The sequence below is a fragment of the Ornithodoros turicata genome, chromosome 2 (assembly GCF_037126465.1).
Source record: "Ornithodoros turicata isolate Travis chromosome 2, ASM3712646v1, whole genome shotgun sequence".
In the NCBI taxonomy this organism is placed as follows: Eukaryota; Metazoa; Arthropoda; class Arachnida; order Ixodida; family Argasidae; genus Ornithodoros; species Ornithodoros turicata.
This window is the reverse complement of record NC_088202.1, coordinates 96,556,641-96,583,970: the sequence shown is the minus strand read 5'-3', so window position 1 is coordinate 96,583,970 and position 27,330 is coordinate 96,556,641. Positions and strand designations below refer to the sequence as shown.

Genomic DNA, 27,330 nt, shown 5'->3' with positions numbered 1-27,330 from the left:
GACGTGTACTGCTATGGTCTGGCGTCAACAGGAATATTACGTTTTTCCCAGAGTCAACTGCATAACAACATATTTCGAGGACGTTCTTGACTAAAGGAACTAGAGAGTCACGTCAGAGAGGAATTAGAAAGTCACCGGCACGATATATAGTATCTTCGGTGCCGTGGACGATATGTCGTGTGTCGCGCGCATACCTTGTTCAAGGGCAGGTGCAGCTGCACAACCGCGCCGGCTGATGTAGATTATATGCCTCGTACGGTGTTGTATATATGTGTGGGTATGACAAACTTGTAGGAGAGTATGTGAAGAGAGTGAGTGTGTGTCCCGCTCGTTGAACGAGTGCCCTTGGCAAGTCGTCTGGAAGCCATGCCAGCGCAGCGTAGTGAAAGCTCTCTGTGTCGGCTATTCGATTCCCTCGGCTGTCTCGCTTTTTCGTGACTCCCATACTTCAATACTCCAGTTGCTAGAAGCGTATGCCTCTAACCCTGTCAATAGAATCCTGTCATTAGTACGGGCACACATGTCTTTGGTGTTCGACCTGAGAACACCGCGTGGACTGTGAGGATCACTCTGGTACACTACGCGGACGGCACCCGGGAGCACGGTTGCATATGGGTTTGTGAGCACAATACAGTGGAACACAGAAAAACACTGTCCTTACAATTTCGATGGCTTGTTCGCAAACATCAACTCTGTTGGTGATGAACTTAGCTTGGGGCTGTCTGCTGAAAATGCTGAAACTCAACCTTGGTATATCATGCTACACGCTTTGTCATCCTATACAGAAGGTTATGTGTCCTAATGATAACCAAATCTTATTCATGGGTTTCTCGGAGTATTTATTGACTCACATCTATTTTGGGCCACTCATGTAGATTGCCTTAGAAATAAATTTTCAAAAACGGTTTATGTATTCATTCGTCATAGATATATTTTGCCATTACAAATTTACTGACAGTATATTACTCAGCGTTCCATAGTAGCCTCTCTTATGCCTTAGAGATTTTTGGTGTCACATATGAAGCGCATCTTCTTGTTCTTTACGTAGAGGGTGTTTATCCGTACCTTTTACATTTTTTTTATATAAAAAGGTATGAGAATAGCGTTGATGTCGCTTTTGCAGTTGAGTTATACAGCCAGGAGGACATCCTCTCGAAGAAAGCATGCAACTACAAAATGACTATTTACGTAAATTTCATCCACAGACCGACGACTGTGGCGTCGCTCATGATCACCGTTGTCTCGCGACGTAAACCCACGAATTATTATTATTATTACCTAAAATTCATTAATTAACTTTTAATTAGGGGATTTCGTGCAAAAGCATAATAGTAGAATGAGAAACTATCCTCGTTCAAAGCCATTCACGTTCAAAAAACCTGAAAGACGCGCGTGCGTTAAAATATCCATCTCCAAATTGTGATATGCAAATGAGCCGAAACCGAAACCAAGGCGACCGGAAACGCAGGGAGCACAGCGCTCATTTCACATCAGAGGGCCACGTGATTTGCAGCGATGGAGATGATTGGAGTTGGTGTCGATCTGCTTTCCAGACAAACCGCTTTCCCGCTCAGACAAGCCCTGCGACACGCTTTTTTAGTTTCGCCTCATTTACCCAAATTCAGCAATGAATATTTCACGGCCCGCGCTCTCTTCCTTATTTTCGAAGCATAGAATGGCTTTCAACGAGGATTGCCTCCCGTTTCGATATCTCGCTTTTGCCAAAAATTCCCTAATTAAAGAGCTAATTAATGAATTTTAGGTAATTAGTTATCTTGTAGTTACTCTCCTGTATTATAAAAGCGTGCGTTCGTAATATAATACTGTATATGTAATAATAATATGTGTTACGTTTGAGTAGTAGAGAGACGTGTAGAACCGAGCCCCTGGCGAATCCAGGACACCCCCTACCCTGAGCCCTGCGCGTATTTTTCCCTGCGCGGCACGTGTGGGGAGGGTTGTCCGCACGCTTATCGGTGGGGGAGGGATGCGAGCGCGCTTATCCTCTCACATTTTTCAGCCTGGGCAGACTTCTTTGCTCGACTTCACAGATTTTTCAGCCTGGGCAGACTTCTTTGGCCGACTTCACATATTTTTTCGATACAGCAGGTGAGCGGTTTACATGCAGAGACATGCAAAGAAGGGTCATACACAAAAAAGGACAAGTCAAAATATATTTATTAATGCCAATCAAGTTGAGATATATTTATTAAAGCCAATAGTGCTGGGAATTGTGATGCCAATCAGGTGAAGGAGAAAAACCCAGCCGAAAAAACCTTCACCACCTGTAACAGGGCGGTGCTCGGGTGGAGGGTTGCTGTGGTGGGCGGAGCGTGACCGGAGGGCTGCGTGCTAACCATTCCACCTGGGCTGACTTCTTTCACCATTTTCCTACTTGGGCCGACTTCCTTCCCGTGACAGGTGGGCGGAGCGTGACCGGAGGGCTGCTGTGGTGGGGGGAGCGTGACCGGAGGGCTACGTGTGCGTGCTTACCCTTCACCCTGGGCTGACTTCTTTCACAATTTTCCTACTTGGGCGTCGCTTGGCCGGAGGGCTGCGTGCGCGTTTACCATTCAGCCTGGGCCGCCGACTTTCCTCATTTTTCAGCATGGGCCGCCGACTTTCGTCATTTTTTCAGCCTGGGTCGACTTCAATCGTAATTTTTCCAGCTACAACAGGTGTGCAGTTTACATGCAAAGGATAGCCATACACAAAAGTACAAGTGAAAATATATTTATTAAAGTCATTAGGAATTATGTTATGACTCCGCATGAATAGGAAAAACTTAGCCAAAAATCTGAAATAGAAGGAACACAATACACGTAACAATACTTATTACAGGTATGATACATTAGCATTGAATAGGTATCACAAATCAAACACAATATTTTTATTAGTGGAAGTTTTCAATGAATCAGAATTGATAGCGCATTTAATCAAAGAAGATATTCTTAATCATTATGATTATAAACCAAATTATAACTTGTATTATAAAAAGTCTAATATTCCTATACGTGAGAACCATCTTTGCGATAGCGGGAAGTTCTGATAGTTGTATGTAATTAACTGTGAACAGCAGAGACACTGGAAGACTATGGGACACGAACACAAGACGAAATAAAATCTATACCACTACAAAGAAGATATTCCACTTCACCACATAGCACGCTCCTAGCCAACAAACAGAACAAAGAACGACACGAACACAAGATGAAATAAAATCTATACCAATACAAAGAAGATATTCCACTTCACCACATAGCACACTCCTAGCCAACAAACAGAACAAAGAACGACACGAACACTAGATGAAATAAAATCTATACCAATACATTTGTCAAACTCATCAGAAAATAGACATGTTAAAAACTTCACCACATAGCACACTCCTAGCCAACAAACAGAACACGAACGACACGAACACAAGAGGAAAATCAGAAGAAAAAATCAAACTCATCAGAAAATAGACATGTTAAAAATGAACTTCACCACATAGCACACTCCCAGCCAACAAACAGAACACGAACGACAAGAACACAAGAGGAAATAAAATCTATACCAATACATTTGTCAAACTCATCAGAAAATAGACATGTTAAAAACTTCACCACATAGCACACTCCTAGCCAACAAACAGAACACGAACGACAAGAACACAAGAAGAAATAAAATCTATACCACTACATTGTCAAACTCATCAGAAAATAGACATGTTAAAAACTTCACCACATAGCACACTCCTAGCCAACAAACAGAACACGAACGACACGAACACAAGAGGAAAATCAGAAGAAAAAATCAAACTCATCAGAAAATTAATATTCCTATACGTGAGAACCATCAATGCAATAGCGTGAATATCTGTCATAACATTTTCGAGCGCAATAGGGAATCTCAGTTTCATATTCCAACATTACTCAACTTTTAATTTCTTATTAAGTGAATAGCATAGACGTAAGGAAATAATGAGAAACAACACAATCAACAGCTACAATTAATAGAGAGCCAAACCTGCGCACCATCCAACACATAGAGAAATAATAGCTAATCAATCTATCAATGGCGAAATAGCACAGACTTAACGATGAAGAATAGAGGAACACGCGGCGACACGTAAACATCAACAGAGGAAAATAATCTATCATTGAACCATCATAAAATCGATCAATATACAATTTTCATTCTAACAAACATTACGAACCTTGATGGAGGTATCCAAGACATAGGAAATATGCACGGTTTTCACTCTTTTCCTCAAAGCCGGGAGACTTTATGTCTATATCTTTGTGACCATAGCACAGCGCATGCTTTATCACTCAAAGGGTTAGGGGCTATATTACTTTGTCCAGCAAACGGGGCGCTCTAGAGGTCAGATAAGAGAGTTCAAAGGCGATATAGTTTATTGTGCAGCGCAAATAGATGTCGATATCACTCGCTGGGGTCACTACCTTTTCGCATCCTTTCCCTGAAACGGAAATCTTTCGTCAAAGTGGTGGACAAGTCGGCTAAGTTTATAGAGATGCGATATTTTTATTGAAGATGTAGAGACAGTCCAAATTATTAATTGGTAGCAATGATACTCAATCAAAAAGAGAAACAAAACTAATTACATCAATTTTTTTAATATCTTGCAACAGAAATTTCTAATGGACCACACAGAAATATCAAATGTGAAATGCAACTCAGAGTTATGAGGCATTCCAACCTTAGAGGTACTTACTTATGTCATGCGAGTGAACAATTGAAGCAAATACAAGACAATAATTATCTCGAGCGGTAAGTTCACAACTCATAGAATATCAGTCGAGTGAATACTTGAAACAAAATCAAAACAATAATTCTCACGACAGGTGGAGATTATAGCATTCTAAATCAGATAATAAAATTTTAATCAATAAAATAAACATAGATATGCTTTTAATTAAGTGTAGACGTGCACTTGAAAACAGAAGAGACAATTGCTCTACTTTGAAAAGATGGACAGATTTTGTACTCGATACCATAAGTCATGGGAAGATGTGATAAAAAAACTGCTTCGAAAAGGAGGAGCCGCGAAACGATTTCATTATCGCTGCATTTCAATACGTCCTAGACATGGTCGTATTCGGAGATATGGTACAAACTACAGAACTGAATGTGCAAGAATTTATATGCCGAATCTACAATACTTATAAAAATATCTGCACATCAACGTTTGAAGGGCCATTGGGATTGATGGCGGAGTTTTTGAGGTTTGCCAACGAAGAATTGAAATACACTAGACCAGATGTAATTGTAATCATTGCAATGGGCATTGCGTACATCAAGAAAGCAGGCGGATCAAATTATCATATACAAGCGGTCTATATCGCACGTTTCATTACGGATTTGTTGAAATTACACATATCTGAGATGGAAAGTACATAAAATCTTATCATGTGATATATTCCACTACCACGGCAACGCAATTATTTTCTTCTACCAGTCTCTGCAACGATGTCGAATCAACAGAAGTTCAATGTTGTCGTGCAAGGTCTGATGTATTATCACCTGTTGAAACTCAACAAAGATATCAATTGCGGTGGACCACCGGACGATTTTCATCTAATACTCTCTTGTACGCCATTCAAGAACCTTCATACAAAGAAAGGAAGCATCAATAAGAGACTCTGTAAATTCATCGCGACAAAGTGCAAGTTGTTAAAGCAATACAAACACGGCGACAACATAGCGCCTGCATTAATCAACGCTGGATTCAAGCGCCCAATAATCAGAATAAACTATTTAATGTCTTCGGAATTCATCAATGAAGACAACAAACGAAAACTTCAGAGTTTGAAATAGAATTGTAATCTTTCGAAATAAACAAGTGTATAAGTGAAACAATAATTGTAATCTTTGTCATCATTAAAATGAATTCTTCGCATCACAATGAAAAACACTTTACATTTAGCATGGCTAGACTGAGAACAATGATCGCTAAGGAAACGAAATATTCCACAATTTGTGTAAGAATTCTCATATGGAATGAGACCTGACCACCAAATAGGTTTTACTCGACTACACTCTGTACAAATTCAACACCAAATGGATAGAATTGTTGGAGAAGGATCGTTCATTGAAATTTAGAGACATGATACATCGGTCTATGATTACAAAAAAGGATCACTAATCTCATGTGAAAACTTATATTTCTCGAATTAAATTCCACAGTGCATGTATATTTCTCAATCAGTTGCACTAGCCCAGACATAGTAAAAGAAGAAGAAAAGGCGTCTTTGACAAGCAACCGATTGGAGTGCGGAACAAATAAATAAATATTTTTGCCAACACAGTTGTCCATTTGTATGAGTAGGAAAAAGGAGCCGTCCAAGGCTTGCAGTGGGGGCCAAGATATGGCAAAACGGGAAGTAAGGCAAGATAACTGATTGCGGCTGGTCGTTCGCGACAACTTTTACAATCGCATTGGGGTTCACTGCCTGGGAGATAATACGAAGCCTTCGCAAAAAGCGAATCTATTATCAAATGCCACAATGCAAACGAACGATTTTACGAGCACGACGTGCAGGCCAAGTCTACATTTCTAATCACGTAGTCTTCGTAACACACGGCACACAAACGTATATGAAATAATTTCCAAGTGGCAATCAGATTTTGGGAGAAGCGGATCACACAACTGCCATCAGAAGTGCTTAACCAATATACAATGAAGATGAGCGTTATGCATAAACACAATGGAAGATTTGTTATATTAATTATAATAACCAGATCAGCGCAGGTCACACATAAACGTAGATCCAATTCACAAAATATACTAGAGATTTCCCGTAACCATACAGAAAAAACTATCACATTATTTTAGTGTCATAGCATCTAGGCACTACAAATGGAAAGGCCATACTGTAATTTTATAAGTCTTTAGCTCATAACATTGTAAAACGCAAATTCCACACTAAAGATCATTTTCTTCTTTAAATTTCAAAATCAAAACTGCACGCTATTTCTTGCATTTTTCAAAAGATATAGATTAAAAAGTTGTGCATATACTCACACATACTATACAAGATATTTTATTGTGGATACACGATTTTGGATTAATTGCTAAAATTTATCGATCCACATTAAGGAGAAGTGTTGACTACCACACAGCGGTAAGAGTTTAATCACAATTTGAGCAAGTGTTGCGATTTATGATCAGTGTTGTAGAATGTGTAATTTCACAATACGCAAGCTTTAGGTCGCTCACTTTGACGAGCACTCTTTCACGATGTCAGAGAAGTTATCCGAATGGATTAATATTTTCTGTATACACTATAACATAATGCGAATTCTTTATGTCGTGGATATTAAAAGTTACGAATATTTTTTCGAACGAAAATTTAATTAAAACTCGAAGAAAGGCTCACCCGGGTCTTCGAAGACGTTTCGGCAACACGCCGGGCCGCGTTTCCCCAATGTCGTACCCGAAACCGAATGCGATTCTGTGCCCGACGCGTTAATGCGGTACCGCACGCGAGCGTGTTGCTTTTTCCGGAAACGGCTTCGTCGACGCGGGTGACCCTTTCTTCGAGTCTTAAGTAAATTTTCGTTCGAAAAAATATTCGTAACTTTTAATATCCACGACATAAAGAATTCGCATTATGTTATAGTGTATAGAGAAAATATCAATCCATTCGGATAACTTCTCTGACATCGTGAAAGAATGCTCGTCAAAGTGAGCGACCTAAAGCTTGCGTATTGTGAAATTACACATTCTACAACACTGATCATAAATCGCAACACTTGTTCAAATTGTGATTAAACTCTTACTGATGTGTGGTAGTCACCACTTCTCCTGAATGTGAACCGATAAATTTTAGCAATTAATCCACAAACAAATATCTTGTAAAGTATGTGTGAGTATATGCACAATTTTTTAATCTATATCTTTTGAAAAATGCAAGAAATAGCGTGCAGTTTTGATTTTGAAAATTTAAAGAAGAAAATGATCTTTAGTGTGGAATTTGCGTTTTACAATGTTATGAGCTAAAGACTTATAAAATTACAGTATGGCCTTTCCATTTGTAGTGCCTAGATGCTATGACACTAAAATAATGTGATAGTTTTTTCTGTATGGTTACGGGAAATCTCTAGTATATTTTGTGAATTGGATCTACGTTTATGTGTGACATGCGCTGATCTGGTTATTATAATTAATATAACAAATCTTCCATTGTGTTTATGCATAACGCTCATGTTCATTGTATATTGGTTAAGCACTTCTGATGGCAGTTGTGTGATCCGCTTCTCCCAAAATCTGATTGCCACTTGGAAATTATTTCATATACGTTTGTGTGCCGTGTGTTACGAAGACTACGTGATTAGAAATGTAGACTTGGCCTGCACGTCGTGCTCGTAAAATCTTTCGTTTGCATTGTGGCATTTGATAATAGATTCGCTTTTCGCGAAGGCTTCGTATTATCTCCCAGGCAGTGAACCCCAATGCGATTGTAAAAGTTGTCGCGAACGGCCAGCCGCAATCAGTTATCTTGCCTTACTTCCCGTTTTGCCATATCTTGGCCCCCACTGCAAGCCTTGGACGGCTCCTTTTTCCTACTCGTACAAATGGACAACTGTGTTGGCAAAAATATTTATTTATTCCGCACTCCAATCGGTTGCTTGTCAAAGACGCCTTTTCTTCTTCTTTTACTATAAGACGCCTTTTCTTCTTCTTTTACTATGTCTGGGCTAGTGCAACTGATTGAGAAATATACATGCACTGTGGAATTTAATTCGAGAGATATGATAAGTTTTCACATGAGATTAGTGATCCTTTTTTGTAATCATAGACCGATGTATCATGTCTCTAAATTTCAATGAACGATCCTTCTCCAACAATTCTATCCATTTGGTGTTGAATTTGCACAGAGTGTAGTCGAGTAAAACCTATTTGGTGGTCAGGTCTCATTCCATATGAGAATTCTTACACAAATTGGGGAATATTTCGTTTCCTTAGCGATCATTGTTCTCAGTCTAGCCATGCTAAATGTAAAGTGTTTTTCAATGTGATGCGAAGAATTCATTTTAATGATGACAAAGATTACAATTATTGTTTCACTTATACACTTGTTTATTTCGATAAATTCTATTTCAATTCTATTTCAAACTCTGAAGTTTTCGTTTGTTGTCTTCATTGATGAATTCCGAAGACATTAAATAGTTTATTCTGATTATTGGGCGCTTGAATCCAGCGTTGATTAATGCAGGCGCTATGTTGTCGCCGTGTTTGTATTGCTTCAACAACTTGCACTTTGTCGCGATGAATTTACAGAGTCTCTTATTGATGCTTCCTTTCTTTGTATGAAGGTTCTTGAATGGCGTACAAGAGAGTATTAGATGAAAATCGTCCGGTGGTCCACCGCAATTGATATGTTTGTTGAGTTTCAACAGGTGATAATACATCAGACCTTGCACGACAACATTGAACTTCTGTTGATTCGACATCGTTGCAGAGACTGGTAGAAGAGAATAATTGCGTTGCCGTGGTAGTGGAATATATCACATGATAAGATTTTATGTACTTTCCATCTCAGATATGTGTAATTTCAACAAATCCGTAATGAAACGTGCGATATAGACCGCTTGTATATGATAATTTGATCCGACTGCTTTCTTGATGTACGCAATGCCCATTGCAATGATTGTATTTTAGATTCGGCATATAAATTCTTGCACCTTCAGTTCTGTAGTTTGTACCATATCTCCGAATACGACCATGTCTAGGACGTATTGAAATGCAGCGATAATGAAATCGTTTCGCGGCTCCTCCTTTTCGAAGCAGTTTTTTATCACATCTTCCCATGACTTATGGTATCGAGTACAAAATCTGTCCATCTTTTCAAAGTAGAGCAATTGTCTCTTCTGTTTTCAAGTGCACGTCTACACTTAATTAAAAGCATATCTATGTTTATTTTATTGATTAAAATTTTATTATCTGATTTAGAATGCTATCATCTCCACCTGTCGTGAGAATTATTGTTTTGATTTTGTTTCAAGTATTCACTCGACTGATATTCTATGAGTTGTGAACTTACCGCTCGAGATAATTATTGTCTTGTATTTGCTTCAATTGTTCACTCGCATGACATAAGTAAGTACCTCTAAGGTTGGAATGCCTCATAACTCTGAGTTGCATTTCACATTTGATATTTCTGTGTGGTCCATTAGAAATTTCTGTTGCAAGATATTACAAAAATTGATGTAATTAGTTTTGTTTCTCTTTTTGATTGAGTATCATTGCTACCAATTAATAATTTGGACTTTCTCTACATCTTCAATAACAATATCGCATCTCTATAAACTTAGCCGACTTGTCAACCACTTTGACGAAAAAAAGACGAGGAAACCACTTTGACGAGGAAAAGAGTGAAAACCGTGCATATTTCCTATGTCTTGGATACCTCCATCAAGGTTCGTAATGTTTGTTAGAATGAAAATTGTATATTGATCGATTTTATGGTGGTTCAATGATAGATTATTTTCCTCTGTTGATGTTTACGTGTCGCCGCGTGTTCCTCTATTCTTCATCGTTAAGTCTGTGCTATTTCGCCATTGATAGATTGATTAGCTATTATTTCTCTATGTGTTGGATGGTGCGCAGGCTTGGCTCTCTATTAATTGTAGCTGTTGATTGTGTTGTTTCTCATTATTTCCTTACGTCTATGCTATTCTCTTAATAAGAAATTAAAAGTTGAGTAATGTTGGAATATGAAACTGAGATTCCCTATTGCGCTCGAAAATGTTATGACAGATATTCACGCTATTGCATTGATGGTTCTCACGTATAGAAATATTAATTTTCTGATGAGTTTGATTTTCTGAATGATAGATTACTGTGTTGTTTGATTAGGAATATCTTCTTCGTAGTGGTATAGATTTTATTTCTTCTTGTGTTCGTGTCGTTCTTTGTTGGCTAGGAGTGTGCTATGTGCTGAAGTTCATTTTTAACATGTCTATTTTCTGATGAGTTTGACAATGTAGTGGTATAGATTTTATTTCTTCTTGTGTTCTTGTCGTTCGTGTTCTGTTTGTTGGCTAGGAGTGTGCTATGTGGTGAACTTCATTTTCTAACATGTCTATTTTCTGATGAGTTTGATTTTTTCTTCTGATTTTCCTCTTGTATTCGTGTCGTTCTTTGTTCTGTTTGTTGGCTTGGAGCGTGCTATGTGGAGAAGTGGAATATCTTCTTTGTAGTGGTATAGATTTTATTTCGTCTTGTGTTCGTGTCGTTCTGTTTGTTGGCTAGGAGCGTGCTATGTGGTGAAGTTCGTTTTTAACATATCTATTTTCTGATGAGTTTGATTTTTTCTTCTGATTTTCCTCTTGTGTTCGTGTCGTTCGTGTTCTGTTTGTTGGCTAGGAGTGTGCTATGTGGTGAAGTTTTTAACATGTCTATTTTCTGATGAGTTTGACAAATGTATTGGTATAGATTTTATTTCATCTTGTGTTCGTGTCGTTCTTTGTTCTGTTTGTTGGCTAGGAGTGTGCTATGTGGTGAAGTGGAATATCTTCTTTGTATTGGTATAGATTTTATTTCCTCTTGTGTTCGTGTCGTTCTTTGTTCTGATTGTTAGCTAGGAGCGTACTATGTGGTCAAGTTCGTTTTTAACATATCTATTTTCTGATGAGTTTGATTTTTTTCTTTTGATTTTCCTCTTGTGTTCGTGTCGTTCTTTGTTCTGTTTGTTGGCTAGGAGCGTGCTATGTGGTGAAGTGGAATATCTTCTTTGTAGTGGTATAGATTTTATTTCGTCTTGTGTTCGTGTCCCATAGTCTTCCAGTGTCTCTGCTGTTCACAGTTAATTACATACAACTATCAGAACTTCCCGCTATTGCAAAGATGGTTCTCACGTATAGGAATATTAGACTTTTTATAATACAAGTTATAATTTTGTTTATAATCATAATGATTAAGAATATCTTCTTTGATTAAATGCGCTATCAATTCTGATTCATTGAAAACTTCCACTAATAAAAATATTGTTTGATTTGTGATACCTATTCAATGCTAATGTATCATACCTGTAATAAGTATTGTTACGTGTATTGTGTTCCTTCTATTTCAGATTTTTGGCTAAGTTTTTCCTATTCACGCGGAGTCATAACATAATTCCTAATGACTTTAATAAATATATTTTCACTTGTACTTTTGTGTATGGCTATCCTTTGCATGTAAACTGCACACCTGTTGTAGCTGGAAAAATTACGATTGAAGTCGACCCAGGCTGAAAAAATGACGAAAGTCGGCGGCCCATGCTGAAAAATGAGGATAGTCGGCGGCCCAGGCTGAAAAAATGACGAAAGTCGGCGGCCCAGGCTGAATGGTAAACGCGCACGCAGCCCTCCGGCCACGCGACGCCCAGGTAGGAAAATTGTGAAAGAAGTCAACCCAGGGTGAAGGGTAAGCACGCACACGTAGCCCTCCGGTCACGCTCCGCCCACCACAGCAGCCCTCCGGTCACGCTCCGCCCACCTGTCACGGGAAGGAAGTCGGCCCAAGTAGGAAAATGGTGAAAGAAGTCAGCCCAGGTGGAATGGTTAGCACGCAGCCCTCCGGTCACGCTCCGCCCACCACAGCAACCCCCCACCCGAGCACCGCCCTGTTACAGGTGGTGAAGGTTTTTTCGGCTGGGTTTTTCTCCTTCACCTGATTGGCATCACAATTCCCAGCACTATTGGCTTTAATAAATATATCTCAACTTGATTGGCATTAATAAATATATTTTGACTTGTCCTTTTTTGTGTATGACCCTTCTTTGCATGTCTCTGCATGTAAACCGCTCACCTGCTGTATCGAAAACATATGTGAAGTCGGCCAAAGAAGTCTGCCCAGGCTGAAAAATCTGTGAAGTCGACCAAAGAAGTCTGCCCAGGCTGAAAAATGTGAGAGGATAAGCGCGCACGCATCCCTCCCCCACCGATAAGCGCGCGGACAACCCTCCCCACACGTGCCGCGCAGGGACAAATACGCGCAGGGCTCAGGGTAGGGGGGGGGGGTCCTGGATTCGCCAGGGGTTCGGTTCTACACGTCTCTCTACTACTCGTTTGTCATTCTCCGACTCTGTTGCTTTTGGCTTTTCTATTTTGTATATCAAGTCTATGATTTATCTACATAAATGTTTAGTTTTTTACATAATTATTCAGGGCCTGCTAACCTCCTCCATGACTGTGTCCCAGTTTCACAGAAGCATATATCACCTCCGAACTGATAATCTAACTTTTTGTCTGCGTTACTCCCGTTGAAACAATGGTTTGCTTTCGTTCTCCTATTTTTGCAGTAAATTATGAAACTCCCTGCCCTACGAGTTGCTTTCTTCCTCGAGCTGTTAACTTCCCTAAATTCATTTAGACGCAGTCTATCTTTCATCAATTATTGAATAAGTGTGTGTATATTTCTATATGTTATCTAGTGAGGAGCACTATGTGATATGTCTCATAGTTTTTTGTTTTTTGTCTTGCCTCAAGAGTAATTGTATGTGCATTCAATATGTCTATTTAAGGAGCTTCACAGGCATGCTTTGTCGGCTCTACTTGATATCCTGTGCTAGCAATATACACTTCCATAAAAGTCAGTTGAGCTGGTTGCTTGGGCAGAATATGGACTGCAAAATTTGCGCCTAAGCGTGTGCCCTTGCATGCGTATTTGAGGTAAAGAGGCAAACATTCTTATGAATGAGCGGAGGGATGATCGAAGTGCACGATGCATGTACGAACATGGCATGTCGACCTAAGCCTAAGACCTGTGTCACCTGCTTCTGGAAGAAAGCTATAGGTACACGTTAAGCGCACACCAGCTTCTCACTGTTTTTTTTTTGTTTTGTTTGTTTTTTCTGCATAGCTAGAACTGTCAGTACAGAAAATGCCCTGGAGCAAAATCGCAAAACTGGCACAGCTAAGCCCAAGAACTATTTACGCACGCATTGGACTGCGCTGTATGTTTTACTGCTTTCCTTCCTTTCAGTTCTGTTGTCGTGTTTGTGCTGTCATTGAAGAATGTCCTGATCATACGAACATATTTTCAACGCGGGCTTAGCTGCAGGGCGTTTACATATCAATTTTCGAACCTCGTGGCAGGCCTATTTCGAAGTGCGTCCAGGCCTAAGGAATTGCGATATACCTTGCAGCACCGTGACACGCAGACACGCAAAATCTCACAAAGTAATAGAGACCAGATGTTGCCGAATGCTTAGCGCGTTTTCTGTGGACAACCAAAGCATAGACAAGAAAGGCTAAGATTTCCCCGAGGACGTAGTGGGATTGGAGAAAAGCAGAAAGCGTTCACGTCTCCACGAAGCACGCCTTTTTAAATGCTGTATCTCAGTACAAGATCCGACTTTCCCTTTAGAGTGTGCGAACTTGCTTCAACTTGGATGGACGTACAAAGAAAAACATTAGCGGTCTCCCTGCTGATGCAACAAGGAGTAATGCGATTGCAATCGTTGAACTGCTAAGAATATGTAGAGATAATTTTAAATTGCGTGTAATGGTTTGCAGATATGGGTCAAATGTAGCAGCAGAACTGCAATGATTTATGATGTAATTCTAAAGGCGGTAACGCGCTGTGGGGTTTGGCGTGAAGAAATAAAACCCACTGAAGCGAATTAGAGGATAGCTTGTTTGTTTGTTTCTTCTTCGTTGTGTACACGGCTTTGGCATATGTATAGTAACGGCTTATGAGTGCTGAAATAAGTACGCATTTCCAGAGCCATATTTTTAATGATCTGAAACATTCACATGAAACATTCACATGAAACATATGCTGATGACGACAGGCCTAACTGGATTTGCTACAACGTGTAGACAAAGAACACCAACATGGAAAGACTGAGAACGACCGTTTGTGCATCTCGGCAGGCCAACACCGCGACGAAGCAACACATCGCTCTCCCGCCTTGGCAATCTCGCTTGCAAGACGTAGTTTATATAACGTTGCATTCCAATGGCTGCAGCTGCCTCGCGATAACCTCACCTAGCAAACATGCCCGGTGTTATACTTTACTAAGCGCGCCTAGACGCAAGCGGGTTCTCAAGCGACCGTCCGCACGCGAGTTGTATACAGGAAAAGGGGAGGAGTCACGTTGAATACCCTGCCATAAACTTTTCTACGTCAACGATTCACGTGGCGCCGTCTATCGCCCCAGCTGAGGTTTCACTGCAGACCACAGGAATTTCCGCGGAGGTAGCCCAATAATGCTACCGCATTAAAATGTGGACATGGTAGCTCCAGAAAAGGGGATCCGTCTACCCTATGGCACTTAAAGTTGAGTGATGAGAGAGACGTCCGGAAGTAAAATATATGAAAAGGCAAAGAAAGGAGTGAAACTACTGTGGCACGAGTGTGCTACATTGTAAAGTAACGAAGCCAAAAAAGCTCCAGTTTTCTTCTCTGGGGTCTGTTATTGCTGAACAGCAACACCGAACCCAATTTTTTTTATGCGGGTGATAATCAGGCCGGCTGTCGCTTTATTGCCCACCGTGCTCTCCAGACTTGCCGCCCGGCGCCCCCTTCGGGAAGGCGCCTGGGGCTGCTGCCCCTCTCATCCCCCCCCCCCTCGGAACGGCTCTGAATGTACTTATTAGTACGAGAAGTGATTGCCTCGTGCACTTGTGGTATTAGCGCACACACGTAAGTACGAGACGGGAGTTCACGCAAGATCCCTATTTTTAGAATCGTTCTAACGGATAACCGTGCACTACCAGCTACAACGGCATAAATCTACGATGTTTCGTGTGTGATATAATTACATATTTCGGCATATTTCGCCCTGATCATCATATATAAAAAATTAGCAGTCTGCCTGATGATGCAACGAGGAGTAATACGATAGGAATCGTTAAACTTGTAAGAAAATGCGGAAATAATTTTAAATTGCGCGTAGTGGTTCGCAGTTATGGGTCAGATGTAAGAGCACAACTGCAGTGAGTTATGATGTAATGCTAGAGAGGATAACGCGCTCTTGGATTTGGCGTGAAGAAAAACTTTTTTTGGCCGCACCATCAGTACCTAAGTAGCACGCATAACCATCTCGCAACGTAGTTGCCCCATGTGAAAGTGAAAGAACCGCGTGCCCGCAGTGAGTCACTCAATGATAGTCGTTCAAATCACTAGTCCTTCAAAAGGTGGAATGTGCAACCTCCGTGTGGGATACTGATCACAGCACAATCTCGAAATCAATAGAAACGGACAAAATAGGGCAGCCTGATTACCATTCGGTAATTACAACCGCCCCGCTAGTGTCACTGCTATGAAACATAACCTCAATCTGCCTCTGTTTTCCACTCGCCGAACAATAACTCGTCTCTGTTTTTTCCACAACATTTATTATCATAATTACCTTAGAGAATCGTATCTGCGGAATTTGTTCTTGAGGATATTGTAAACCTTTCTGTATGCTGCTCATATTAACATTGATTATTTCATGTTATCCACTCCCAAATGAGTGTGAAGGTCGCACAACACGGCAATCGTCGACACGTCGAGGCCATGCGACCACTGAAGTTTATTTACTTTTTTTTTCCTTACAGCGGCCATAAACTTTTCTGTGCCCACGGCTGCCCTGGCACCATCTATCGTCCGAGCTGAGTTTTGAGCGCAGACTACAGAACTTTCTGAGGAGCTAGGGAGCTAGAGGACAGCTAGGGGAGCTATCGCATTAATATGACAGTTGCATGTGATGTCATATTTCGGCGTCATTTCACGTTATTTCAAATGGGAAGTCATCGGCCCAAAACCTGTGTTCCAGATACACATCTAAGCTACTACGCTGTTTTTAGGCTGCTTCTGGATACACGATCAGTGCATTTGGCTAGCACCCATGGACTCAGATCCAACTTCTCAAAACAGAACGCACGACAGCTATGAGAGAGTTCGACTTACGCTTGATAAAAACAAGTGAATCGAAGTATTGCAGTCTGTGAGCGCCGTTCTCGAAAGCAACGAACGGCACAACGATGAGCTGTCTGAACTGGGTAGAACTGAGCTGGTAGATCAGCTAGCTAGCTAGCTAGCTAATTCGCAAGAACAACCTCCAGAGACATAGCGCACATTTTCGCGGTACATGACTTCCTTGACTGGCACTCGGAAAGTTTTTATAATATCCCGTATCTCATATAAAATATTCCATATAAAAATGCGTGTGGTGCAGAGGTGGGGAGTAATCCATATTACTTTTGAGTAATGGGTATTGGTAATGAAAAACATTGTGCCAGCAAGTAATGCGTTATGGTAATGCATTACATTTCGACTCAGTAATGCAGGGTAGCATTGCTCATTATTTTCGTCGGGTGTTCATTGCGCCACGTGAAGGTTGGGAACATCCAGGTTTTTTCAACCCGCGTTTAACAATGAGCTCACGGCAACAAAGACAGAACAAGGCAACAGAACCACAGGAGTTAGCGCTCTTTGCAATAGGGATGAGCATCAAGAAATTAACGGCGCCTCCGTTATCTTAATCAATTTTTCATTCTGTCCTATCATCTTTAACATTCAGGAGTCGTCAGTCACATTTGTGAACGAATCATTATTGTGTATTCACTCATGTAATACCAGTATCTTACAAATATTTTCTGAAGTATTGAAGCCTTTGTCGTAAACTGTATTTTACGTCCCAGACAAAATGACGGCTGAGCCTGTAGTGCGTATTTAGCCGAATTTAGTGTGTACATCGAGCCAGTTAGTTGCGATGGGAGACATTTTACGGTTCCGTGCAAGTTATAAGGATCGCAGCCTACGATAGCTAAATGGGTTCGCGACAATCAACAGACTGTTCGTGCAGTACAATACGGAAATTACGTCAGCCCAGCCTGGGGAATTCTGCAAGAGTTCAACAGTCGAAGGTGTGGGTCCCCAGTGCCCACATGATGATATCACCGACTTTCTCCTGTACGCATTTAGGGTAAAGGAGAGTCAACGAAACAGAAACGTAGCCTCTATGAGAGTAACCAGTGAAAAGTTCACTAGTGATTGGCTGTTTTGATATAGTAACGTGTTAGTTTCTCTTTTGCTGTCCGAGGTCGTCTTTTTGCCAGGACAGAATGAACCTTTTTCAGAGCGGAAAAGCGCCTCTAGCGGGAGGGGTCGGAAACACGGTTGGTGGCTCGCGCGCCGCGCGGTCTCTGTGCATTTGGTCGAACGCCGTGTGATTGGAGACGTCTGATCGAACTCCGCTTGGTCGAAAGCCTTTTGACCGAAAGCCGGTTGATCGGCACCGTTTGCTCGAAATACTTTTCTTCGAAGGGAGTTCGAAGGGAGTTCAAAGGGAGTTCAGTGTGTTGTCCGCACCTATTTTTCTGTAACTTTCGACGGTACTCCCTCTGAGCGTACGGAGCAGGCAACCAGTGTCCTCTGCTTTCTTTTTTTTTTTCCCTTTGGTTTTTCAGTTGAAGAGGGCAGACCACGGGTTATTTGCATATCTTTGTCATTCACGAACAGAACAGTTGAATAGAACATAGCGGAACAATCCTGCGGACCAGTAGGACACATCTTGAAAAAAATGGCCTCATGTTGAGCACAGCCGATAATCCTTGCTTCTTCTGGGCACCCTTCTCATTACTGGCGGCATATTTAAAGGGAACGATCTGGAATGCTATAGCCGTATGTGCGCGAAAGCCACTCGAAGTCTGTCGATGCTAAGAAGGAAATTTCGCCATGGTACAACGAACAATATTGAATTATCAGGCATATAAAACCTTCGTTCAACCTGGTTTAGAGTATGCATCTGCACTGTGGGTCCCTACACATGCACGCTATCAAACAAAGAAGAAAAGAAAAGACAGTACAAAGATCTGCCCCCCGGCTTATATTGTCTAGGTTTCGAAGGACTTCTTCGGTAACATGTACGCTGGAAGAACCAAATTTAGAATAACTTGAACATAGGCACAAAGTAAATAGTAAACCAACACTCTTCTTTCTCCTATACAATGGTCAGTTAAATACAAACATTAATAATACATTGCTAAAATTTGTCCACATTCGACGCGAATATCCAAAAATGCCATAGATTTACTTGATTTATTTATAAAAATGTTTATTATTTGACATCAATTATTACTTGACAAAGTGTTGGGGATTAGGGGTGAAAAACATATATGGCATGTTTAGTCACTATGTGTTAAAGCAGAAAAACCTATCAAGTTGTCGAACGGGCTAGGGTGAACAACCCAGGCTCTTGGACCGCTTTTTGGACGTGAAAATGTGGGTTAGCATGAGGAATGTGTTTATGAGCAAGTGGATTACACACGGCGCATGTTCCTTAAGATAACGGCAAATAAATGTGGGACGAGGTCCATGAAGGCCTAGTATACTTTTACAACGCAGCAGTAGTACCAGGCACATTAAACATCTAGGGTTTCTGTACACAAAATGGGTAGGGTGTGTGCCCTTTCAGCGGTACAAGAATGGCTTTTTTGTGGTTGACGAGCAAAAACAACCCATGAAGCTGAAGATAAGAAGGCTAAAATTATGCAGCTAAGAACTACATGCACTTGTGCAACCAACGGCAGCGCATCGTTGAGGTATTTTTCGCACGGAATACGCGAACCAAGGGCGCCCCGGCCGTGCTATTCTGACCACCGAGAGCCACCAAAGATGACGGCGGCGGCGCGGCGCAGGTCGCGCATGCGTAGCACGTCCACGTGAAAAAGGCCCATTGTAGAGCTCGGCATGTAGAAAAAGCATCATGGAGCCGGCGGGCAAAGACTTGTCCCATTCGTGGGTCGAATTTAGTGCGTATATCGAGCCAGTTAGTTGCGATGGGAGACATTTTACGGTTCCGTGCAAGTTATAAGGATCGCAGCCTAGAATCGCTAGATGGGTCAAGAGACTGTTCGTGCAGTACAACACGAAAATTCCGTCATCCGCTTCCGCTGAACGAATGTTCAGTATGGCAAAAGATGTCCTGTCGCCGAAGCGGGCAAGGCAAGCGGATGACAACTTTGAGCACCAACTGCTACTACGCTGCAATGAATCTTTATAGTTTTTGCCAATCTGACTCGTGTCTGCAGGGATTTAGTGGCACCGATTTGGGGGATACTCGGGTGGCTATTGCCTATAACAAAAAAGCGAGGAAGAAAACTCGTGCATGGCACGTTTGAGGCTCATGCTTTACGTAAATGTAACGCCAGAGTAATGCCATTACTTCGTTAAAGTAACGGCATTACTAATGCATTACTATCGAAAACGTAATGAGTAATGTAATGCATTAGTTTTTATAAAAGTAATGAGTAATGGTAATGCATTACAAAATAAAAGTAATTTCGCCACCTCTGTTGTGGTGCGCTTTTGGAAACCTCTGGTGGCACACTGCTATAACCAACGACGAATACCTGAGTATGCACGCGTGAACGTACGCCCCAAATGCCGATAAGAAATGTGCATTTTTATTTGTAGAACGTTTTTCTAGACAATTTACGTATTTATACATTTCCAATGTACGCGGAAGCTTTCAGAACAACATCCATGGTTCCCACTGAGTTTTAGAACAAAAATTCAAAGGTCTTTCAATGACCTTTTAAAGGCTTAGCCGTAATTTTGTCTGGGACGTAAAACACAGTTTATGACGAGGGCTTCGATACTTCACAAAATATTTATAAAATATTAAAGTATTACATGAGAGAATACACTATAGTGATTCGTACACAAATGTGACTGACGACTCCTGAATGTTAAAGGTCACTCGACAGAAAGGAAAATTGATTAATATAACGGAGGCGCCGTTAATTTCTTGATGCTGAACCCTATTACAAAGACTGCTGACTCCAGTGGTTTGAAAACTGTCTCCGGATAAGCAGAATTTGCAGTACCAGCTCCATGAGAACAAGAAAAAGATGCAAAATCAAGGGTTTTCAAGGACTGGGAAAAAATTCCATGGTTTTCCAGGCCTTAAAACTGGCATTTTCAAATTCCAGGGTATTCAAGGGTTTCAAGGACTAGTGGGAACCATGAACATCATATTTTGCGCATATATTTCGCGCAGCATATTTACATGCATATTTTGTAAGATATTGATGCATAAATTCCGGAGCCCTACACATAAGTAATGTTTGTTATTTTTCTTGGTACAGATTCTCCACGACTCACTTTAACGGCAAGAAACGCCACATTGCAAGAGGGTGAGGACGCCCTTCTGCACTGCACTGTTGACGCAAACCCCGTCCCCAACACGTTTTCCTGGCGATTCAACGGTGGTATCCTGGGTACAAGCAACACGAGCATGCTGCATCTCCGAGCAGTGTCCAGGGATGACAACGGCGAATACGAATGTTTGGCTTCAAACAGCGAGGGAGAAGGTGTCAGCAACACTCTTCATCTTTCGGTCCAGTGTGAGTTGCAACAAATTAAGCTCGTCGAGCATTGAACACGTGCTTCTTGCGTGCCATGTTACAGGAGGAGATAAATTAACTGGTTGAAAGCTAAATGAAGTACCGTTACGCTTAAAAGTGTGTTTTGTTCATCTATCAGCATATGCATCTCAGTGCAAGAACGATACATATAAGGTATACTCACCCTCACACGATTTGTCGCATTATAATTTATTACTTCACATTGTAAAATTTTATGGCGATATTGCCTCTAAGAAAAGTTTGCGAGAATTTGAGTCTGGTCACGCTGTGTAACATGAGACCCTTCTGTGTCAGTTTACCGATCTTCGCGAATCCATAACGCAATAAAATTGTACAAAGACGTGTGGATTCTTAGAAAGATATTCTCTTTTGTCTTTTACAGACGCACCAGTGTGTAAAGAAGATCTGAAGCGAGAACATGGTGCATCGCTGGATGAGATTGTTCGCATCGCATGTGATGTGAAAGCGAATCCTGAACAAGTGAACTTCGAGTGGCTTTACAACACGTCAGTTCGTTCGAGATATCTCAGTAGCTTTACGACAAACGGGACACGCAGTCTCGCGACAGTGATACCTTCGAGCGAAGCCGATTACGGTGCTCTGTACTGTTGGGCTTTCAACGCTGTTGGAAAGCAGAAGGCGCCATGCTCATTTAGGCTTATACCTGCCGGTGAGTCTGCGTTGAGTATAGAGTTTCACAGTAGTAATATCTAAAACCATGAGGGAAATGTGTGCATGCTGGAATAATTCTCTATCTGCAAGTTGCTTGTACCCCTACAGTCTAATAATGTCGTACGTATTCACTGTTTTCTGTTATTGGAGTATAAGTGCGCTATTTCTGGAGGGAAATGGCCCATTGTAAAGGGTGCTGTACTGTGTTTTGAGCACTACGTTTACTGTTCTTACACTAGGGTTTTCCCTCCGTTTTGGCACCTGGAGAGTCATTGGCGATGTTTGATTGGTGGTGAGGTCTGCATTGTGTTGATGTCTGATGGCCCGATTGGTGTCTGCACCATAGATCATTCATTGGCTGAATAACATTCTCGTAAAATTAAATCCAATATGTCACGGTCAAGATGCACGAAGACGTCAATTTTTATTGCAGTGTGTGTGCGTTTTACCCAGGCATTTCGAACTCCTTTCATTGTCAACTTAGGCATTCGGATTAACACGCGATGGCGCTACGGTTGCCCGTACATTTTCAGTTGCCCTTCTGTCACCTCAAGTACAAAGTGCTAGATATGGCCAGACAAGGTTCGGTACCGGGGGCATTAAGGGGCGTGTGACAATACCATACAATGCAATACAATACAATGGTTATTACTAAAACAAAAGTCATACAAGCAACCTTCGAAGAGACCGCTAGGATGTCCTGTAACGCGGTCTCAATAGCAACATTGCGTACAACAGGAAAACCTGTGGGATTGGCACAAAAAAATGGAACAGCAAACTTTTTAAGTTACACAAATTCATTGTTCAAAATACGTTTGAAGACATATATGCTGGAGATATTTCTTGTTGAAGAATTCCATACCTTAGCATGCTAATACTCTGTAATCCATAATTCGTCCGAACACGTGACAACATAACTGAAAGTTATCAGACCTCGTGAAATATGGCGTTGACACCCACTTAAGAGTAACAGAGTCAACCACTGTGTACCCGTATACCAACTTGTGCATTAGCAAGGCAGTCCTAAACTTAGCTAAATGATAAATCGATTACATTTAGATTATGATTTAAAAGACGGTTGTTAGAACGCAGATGAATGATGAGAATATGCGCACGAATTTCAGTTTCACTAACATTGCGTGTGACCTTCCGGTTGTGAGAACGGCAAAATGCAGTTCCCAAACCGTGGATATCTCTTGTAGTCCAGGAAGCAGAGCGGTCGGTGGGGGTGACGAGGGCAGATGCATGTGAAACAGCGGATGACAAATACCAACACTTCTTTGCAGATCATGCAAAGGAGGAGTTCAACGGGTCGTTATCGGTAATGGTAGAAAAGCATCAGATATGATATCTAGCAAACACATACTTCTTTCGGATTGACCAACATGATCTGAGCCGCGCGTAAACAGTATCGGCATAATGCATTCGAACTTCGATTGCTTAGGCACATGCCACTGGACCGTACTAAGGTACATTTCTTCGAAATCTGTTCCCTAGCATAGTTCTGTTTCCTTCTTTTGTTTTCATTTTTCCATAAGGTCAGGCTAAAGGATTATCTCAGCCGTACAGGCAGACTACACGCGAACATTCGCGTCATTCGCGTTCAACTACCAATTGAGAACTTCATTATGCAAGCGACACACGAAAGGGTTTTCATTGTTCAGTAACAAAACGTTAATCTCGTTCACTTTCTGGGGAGTGCTAGTGTTAGGCTAAGGCTAGTGCTAAAGCACACGAGGCATCTTAGAGTGAAAGCACATCGGCTCAGGGGTTCTGAAGTCATGAAAGCAAGGTAAAAAGAAGAACAGACACATTTTTTGCTCTTAGCTCAATCTGCTCGAGGTGAACTCTTCTCGTTCAGGAAGGATTGACGTGATATGACAATTATGGACACGCTAGGAGTACAACGCTTCATCGACTCCTGCATGAAAGACTGGAATCATCGAAAGTTATGTAATTAATATTTTGTCGGGATCTGAAGTATGAGCGTAGTTCTGCGCGTGAAAATTTACCCCGTAACTCTGGGGATCTGCAAAAAAAAAGAAAAAGAAAAGAAAAAAAGGAAAAGAAAATGAATTGGAAATATTAATGTTCATATTTATAAAATTTGTAGCCAATTCTGCCAAGTGAGACCGTGGCGATAAAATTCAATTATAAATCGTTGGCTACAAATTTGATATAATTTTTATATATTATTTTATATAATTCTATACATTTTATAGGTATTTACTTCTGATCTGTTTTAAATGATGCTATACGACTTGCTTCACGCTTGATGTGCTAGTGCAAGGTAGATTTCGATTCTCGATTTGAATTTCGCGTCTAAGAAGTAGTGCGGCATTCCAGACGGGATAGAAAGTTTGTATATCAGTGCTTCCCAAACTCCGCTACCAGCTTTTTACCCCGGCCTCTCGCGTTCAGTGCATGAACGGGAATACACAAAATTGACGCTGAACTTTAATTTTACAGTTAATACAGTCAGAGTGAACCAGCTGCGGTAGAAATCATCCTAAAAACGAAAAAAAAAAGAAAAAAAATGACCGCATGCAAACAGGAATAGCTGTTGCTTTTCACTGAAGGGAGCTTGTTTGTTAGACCTCGAGAGTCCGTACCACGAGCGTTTTTGTGACGCAGAATAGTGGGCAGAGCGTGGTCTAAAGACATCATTTGCTGTCGCTTTTGTCAATTTCCCGAGCCGTTTCGCGACCCCCCCCCCCCTCTCTCACGATGCCCCTGGGGGTCGAGACCCGCAGCTTGGGAAACACCGCTCTATGCAACTGAGATTTATACGAAAGTGGTGTAGCGCTCATAAATAACATATCTAATAAAATTAGCCAGAAGAGATTGATTCCGTGAAGGTATTTCGTCCGAGAAAGCGCCGATATTTACAAGCTTGGATATGGAAAAAGAGACATTGCTAGGCAATGAGGTAATGAGGCAAGATGAGCAGTGGTGTGCTGATCAAAAAGGCTCCTGTACAAAAATCTGTACAAGATCTGGTATCTGGAAAATTCATAATGGGTTTACATCCACCTGCCTGACGGCTTCTCCCTGTCGTTGGGCTTGCCTGGAACTGCCACCAATCAACATTATGAACAACATGCTATTAAATGAATGAATTAATGTGAATATACTCCACTATTGGTTCTCAGTCGTGCATGTGTCGAGGACCCTTTCTGGGCTGCGGGGAGTGATGGGGGCCCCATGAAGGTCCACACGCAGAAGAGGGCAACAGGGACCAGCACAAACTGCATGGTGGCTGCTTGAAAACTGAGATAATTTCGTATTTCTATGGTGGTGGTGGTGGTGGTGGTGGTGGTGGTGGTGGTGGTGGTGGTGGTGGTGGTGATAGGGCTTGCCGTTGTCGGCCTCACGTATGTGGGCAACGTCACGACTCACGCCCTGGGGGAATGTGCGTCCTGGGCCGACTTCTAGGGGAACTGTGCCGACATATGTCTGAAAGCGTCTGATTTCTATTGCACATGTAGCAATGAAGGAATGGTTAGCCTATGACTGCATTATTTTTGCTACCAGTGTACACTGAAGCACGGAGTAATGTTACTCATACAAAGTACATGTATCCACCATGTACCACACGTACCAGGTGTACCATACCTGTATCTGTATTCGGCGGACGCGCACGCAGGTGTAGTAGGCTCACCGACAAGTGAGGACCTCGGGGATCCCAGGAAGTGCCTTTGCGGACCCCCATTTGAGAACCACTGGCCTACGCCATACTGCTGCAATAATCCTCTCGTGTCTTGTTACTGTTCATGGCTAAGGAGCTTCCATGATGCAGAAATTCAATATATCGCGTTCTACGGGAAGAAGGAACCTTACAGGTACCGTAATTCAGTGGAGGTGCAATCTGAGAAAATTGATCTATTTGAGAGCCTGGGCCATCGCTACTCTTCGTCCGAATTGCGTTCATACTTGTTTAAAAAATAAAATAAGAATAACAGGCAACACTGCATCGAAGCGGTCCTCAACTGCGCGCTGCTCGTCAAATACGGCGGCAAAACTACATTGCATGCGGCTAAAACACTGGGGCTAAAAGGAAAGAAGATAGCTGCGTGTCGACTGCGTAGCCATCAAGAGATGCAATTCAGTCGGGAACATAATCATTGTTGCTTGACGAATTGGGGATCACTCGGGATTATTTGCCACCAGACGTCGCCCCTAGCCTTTTTACGTCAACTTTGTTAGCAAATTAAAAATATCAAGTGCTCTCCGTCACATTTGTAACTTGTCGCGCGGGGTTTACAAGCAACAAGCTGTCCACATAAACTGACTGTCTTCTCCTTTACGGTGCCTTTAAAAAATAGCTTGTTACCTCACACCTACGTCGTACTGTCGATCTGTGACAGTTACGTGCAAATATGCTTGCCGTGCCATTGCTGGACTGCTGAGGATAGTGAGCTGAACGCAAGCACGGTGCACACTCTCTAAGCTTAGCAAGCGACGTCATCACCATAGCCGTTTGTCAAATGTTGAGGAATGCACTCTTGAAATATGTACGTGAGAAATATACGTGAGAAATCTTGCAATTGCAATCTCGCCGGTCTAGGGGCAATACAAGCGACAAGGTGGAAACTTAGTGATGGGCACCAGTGGTGAGTTGGCGACATAATTGAATCGAAGAGGGCACCATCCTTGCGCTTGAGGACGGAATGGCACAATGACTAGAAGCACGACACAAACGGACTCAAAATGCGTACAAAATGGGTTTTGAGTCCGTTTGTGTCGCGTCTCTTGTCTCTGTGTATTTCCTTCCTCAAGCTCAAGGATGTTACCCTCTTCGAACTCTCACCAACTAGGCTGCCTTTTTCTCCTGTGTTCACGTAATTACATGTTCTAATTTCCCTACGAGTAGCTTCTCACTGAAAAATTCACACGCAACTTTCGATCTAAGATCCACTCAAGTCCGCGTCGAATAAATCCACCGGTGACAACGCCTTCCACGAATTACATCGGCGACGACGATGGAGGAAATTACTGCGATACAGTCCCTATGGTGAACTAGAGCAGGCCCAACTTAGCGTGAGCCCACACATACTCGAGAGCGATTATGCAGAGCACACGTGACTAGTACAGTCTTCAAATTATGTATCCTCCTACGTGACCTCATGAAAAGACGCCATTGCAAAACACAAAGAACACTGTACAATTCTGTCCATGGAGAGCAGGCCAATCAGCCAACATTTTTCACGACGTTCAAAAGGACTTCTATCGATTCTGTCCAGGGTTCTTCCGAGCGCCTGCCAGATCGTACGAAAGCGATGGCATTCTACCGGCATGTGC

At 41.8% G+C, this 27,330-nt stretch overlaps 1 protein-coding gene and 1 long non-coding RNA gene across 3 annotated transcripts in view; one reads left to right on the top strand and one right to left on the bottom strand.

Annotated features, from left to right (window-relative positions):
• The window catches only part of LOC135385817 (hemicentin-2-like), a 317,127-nt gene that overhangs the window by 269,638 nt on the left and 20,159 nt on the right, over nucleotides 1-27,330 (top strand). The window contains exons 6-7 of the mRNA XM_064615350.1: nucleotides 21,079-21,336; nucleotides 21,740-22,027. Of these exons, the coding sequence (XP_064471420.1) occupies nucleotides 21,079-21,336; nucleotides 21,740-22,027 (546 nt within the window). The remainder of the gene's footprint in view (nucleotides 1-21,078; nucleotides 21,337-21,739; nucleotides 22,028-27,330) is intronic.
• Nucleotides 1-27,330, bottom strand: part of LOC135385818 (uncharacterized) — a 69,062-nt gene that overhangs the window by 28,747 nt on the left and 12,985 nt on the right. The gene's annotated exons all lie outside the window — the stretch shown is intronic.